This window comes from Chaetura pelagica, unplaced genomic scaffold, assembly GCF_000747805.2.
Source record: "Chaetura pelagica isolate M959 unplaced genomic scaffold, ChaPel_1.0 scaffold7, whole genome shotgun sequence".
Lineage (NCBI taxonomy): Eukaryota > Metazoa > Chordata > Aves > Apodiformes > Apodidae > Chaetura > Chaetura pelagica.
The window spans coordinates 618,594-621,809 of record NW_009953920.1 but is presented as its reverse complement, the minus strand read 5'-3'; the positions used below and the strand labels follow the sequence as shown (position 1 = coordinate 621,809).

The 3,216-nt window shown below is 40.5% G+C and overlaps 1 protein-coding gene across 1 annotated transcript in view; it reads right to left on the bottom strand.

Moving 5' to 3' along the window:
* Window positions 1-1,517: 1,517 nt before the first annotated feature.
* Window positions 1,518-3,216, bottom strand: part of POU6F2 (POU class 6 homeobox 2) — a 259,189-nt gene continuing 257,490 nt past the window's right edge. Inside the window, exon 9 of the mRNA XM_010001517.1 lies at window positions 1,518-2,045. Within this exon, the coding sequence (XP_009999819.1) occupies window positions 1,541-2,045 (505 nt within the window). The 3' untranslated portion in view covers window positions 1,518-1,540. The remainder of the gene's footprint in view (window positions 2,046-3,216) is intronic.

The window sequence follows — 3,216 nt, the reverse complement described above, 5'->3', positions numbered from 1 at the left end:
AAAAGAAGCCCACAGAGATAAGTTGTCTTTAACGTAAAATTAATTCACCTGAAACATATTGCAGGTGACCCACCTTACCCCACCCACCATATTCAATGGGTTTCCCTGTATCCTGATTGCTTAGTCGAGCCAGCAGTCACAGCAAACACCTGCAGAAAGACATCCTCCTACTGAAGAAGTCAACAGGGCAAGCATCAATATCAGGATGACATTAAAAAAAGGCAGAAGGAGCCAAGTACTACCACTGAAACAGTCCACAGTGATGTAATGACCAAAACATCCTCCTCACTTCTTGGCCTGTCCATTGGTTTTCATCAGGATCTCAAGAAATTTCTTTGGCTAGCAGACTTTGGAGACACTTCAAACAGAACTGTAATACAGATGCAGTACTGAACCAAGTGTGCAGTTTATATTTATACAATGTAGGAAATGAGTTTTGGTAACCTCTTCAGGTTCACGGCCAAAGGACAGAGAAATCCCAAGCTACACAGTAAACAATAAGCACAATGTTCAGTGTGGGCTGACAGTTCATGAGACATAATTCTAATCCTTCTTTGTCCTCTATTGCATTTCAGCATATTAATAAAAAAGTGTTCAGCATTCACTTTTTGTTTTAAAAAGCTTCAAACAGGACAGGGGTGGAGAATGAGCTGGAAGGGGGAAAGCAGCAAAAAGAATCAGAAAAAAAAGAAAAATAGAGATGCAAACCAAGACATACACCCTTAGAAGAGAAATATCAAACCCCGCAAATCACAATTAAAAAACAGTATTTTTGGCACCCAAACACTTGGAGATTGCAAAACTGTTGACTAAAAGAAAAAGAAAAGGAGTTGACCACTATAGAATGGCTTGTACACACCTGCAGGGGGTGTGGACGAGGATGAGAGAAATTAAGCCTGTTGTTTTCCTCCTTGCAAAATACAAATGTAAAAATTCGTAACACAATTTTACACTCATAAAAGAGTAGACTAACAATCTAATTTGCAATGCCGTGTTTCTGACTTTGGTTAATAGTTTTCAGAGTGAATCAGCACTTGATACCTGAAAGGCTACAATCACTCCTCCAGGTGGCAGGCTTGTATTCGCTTTTAAACTGATAAAAGTTTCTTTTTCTTTCTTTTTTTTTTTTTTTTTAATTTTTTGTTTGTTTGTTCTTTTTTGTTTTATTTTTTTTTCCTTAAAATGTGTTCACATTTTCATAATATACAGAAAAAAAAGTAAGCAGTTATTTGGTTTACTCTAAGTCCATTTAGAAAAAACTGGCTTTTTCTTTTTGTTTTTGGGAACTAATTCTACGACACACACACCCCAAGTGTTGTGTATTTTTTTGTTTTGTTTTGCTTTTTTTTTTTTTTCTTAAATAGGAAAACCCACGGACATTTATAAACTGTTCTGTCCTTCTTGCAGTTTTTTCAGTCTTTTACTTACAAGGGTGATGAACAAGTATTTTCAGAGTTCGAACGGTTACGTTTCTGTCGGTGCAGGGTTTTGTTGGGTTTGGGGTTTTTTTTTGTTTTGTTTTGTGTGTGTGGTTTTGTTTTTAGGAGTTTTCTTCCAGAGAGTCTGTTAAAGGCTCCATAGGAACTGCAGTCGCAGGCTCATGCTGTTTCAAGCGTTTAATTGTGTTCTTCAGTGCTTGCCTCTTATTGCAGAACCAAACTCTAACTACTTCCCGGTCATAGTTCAGTTTCTCTGCAATCTCTGTCATTTCTTGCCCAGAGGGGTGCGTGTTCTTCTCAAAGTGGGCATTCAAGATCTCAAGGGCTTGTGGCGTGAATGAGGTGCGCCTCTTGCGCTTTTTGGACGGTTCGCTTCCGATAAACTCGGTCAGGTTCTGCATACCTGCCCGATGGCGGGCCTCAGCCTCAGCCATCCACCGCTCAAGCACCGGCTTGATCTTCTGGGCACTTTTAGGGGTGATGTCCAGCTTTTCAAACCTGGCAGGATACAAAAGGCCAGGGTTCAGTTTGGCTGTCAGACTGCTAGCTATAGTGTTCTCTTGGGCTTCCTGTGGTAGGAAAAAGTGGCTTCTCAGGATGGTGTGTCTGAGGGAAAATTGAGAAAGAAGAGTCTTACACTGATGCTCTGCCAGGGTGGGACTTCCTGCCTGCCTGACTAATTGACTGGCAGAGGTAATTTACAATGGATTACGAAAACTATCAGGTAGGTATATCTACAAATATACACATATCTCTAGATATTTAAGCTAACACAAAAAGAGCACTACAACAAAATTCTAAGTACACTAAATAATACAGGTTATTAGTCGCGTTTTCGTATTTCTGATGATTTTCAAAATCCTTAAGGCTAAGTCTAATTACAGGAAATGACATCAAAGGCAATTGCTCTTTATCATCTAATCTTTGTGATTAATCCTTTTGTTTCCCCTCCCATCCCATGTTGTCCAAGCACCACAGGTTTAATAACACAAACCAATGGCAGTTACTGGCCTCCGAATGTCAGGTTTCCTTTCCTTTCACTTTTCAGCAATTTTCACTGTTTGCAAGTTAACGCTATATCCCTTTTCTGGGTTGGAAAAAGATTCCCATAGCTATGGTGGTGTTCAGCTGAAACAGCTGGACACTTTGCAATTATCTTGACTGCCCCCACAATGTGCAAAGACAGACTCATGTTTTCCAGATGAAACCCAGCATAATAGTCTACTAATATGCTGTGGCACCAAGCTGGGTTTATTGTGGGATTTCTGCAAACTGTACCAGAATGATATCATTTCCTGCAAATGAGGTCTTCTATATATCATTTTGCCATCAAAAGTCTTTTGCCAAACCAGATTTTACAAGTATTATAAAACATCTGGAAAAGCAGCCACACAAAGCTTTAATCCTTTCAAAAACAAGCAGAAGAGCTGAGTTCACATCTTAAGTCTCGTAAGTAATTGTTTCTTTCATTTACCATATTCATCCTCCCTTGCTACGCATTAAAAAAAAGATCTTACCCCAACTCCTCTGATGCCACCCATTTGTGTTTCCCCACTTTGCCTACATCCACCCCACACACTGTGGCATTGAACGTTGTGGAAAGGCAGCAGTTGCGGCGCGGTGCTGCCGCACTCCCTGCCCTCCCAGTGCTGAAGCACCAGTGCTGCCACTCATCGTCGCTAATCACGACGTGCTCTGGAGATGAGACCGACCAAATCAATGCCTTTGTGCAAAGCCACTGGGTGACTCTGGAGTTGGTGGTTTTTAGTGTTCAGCA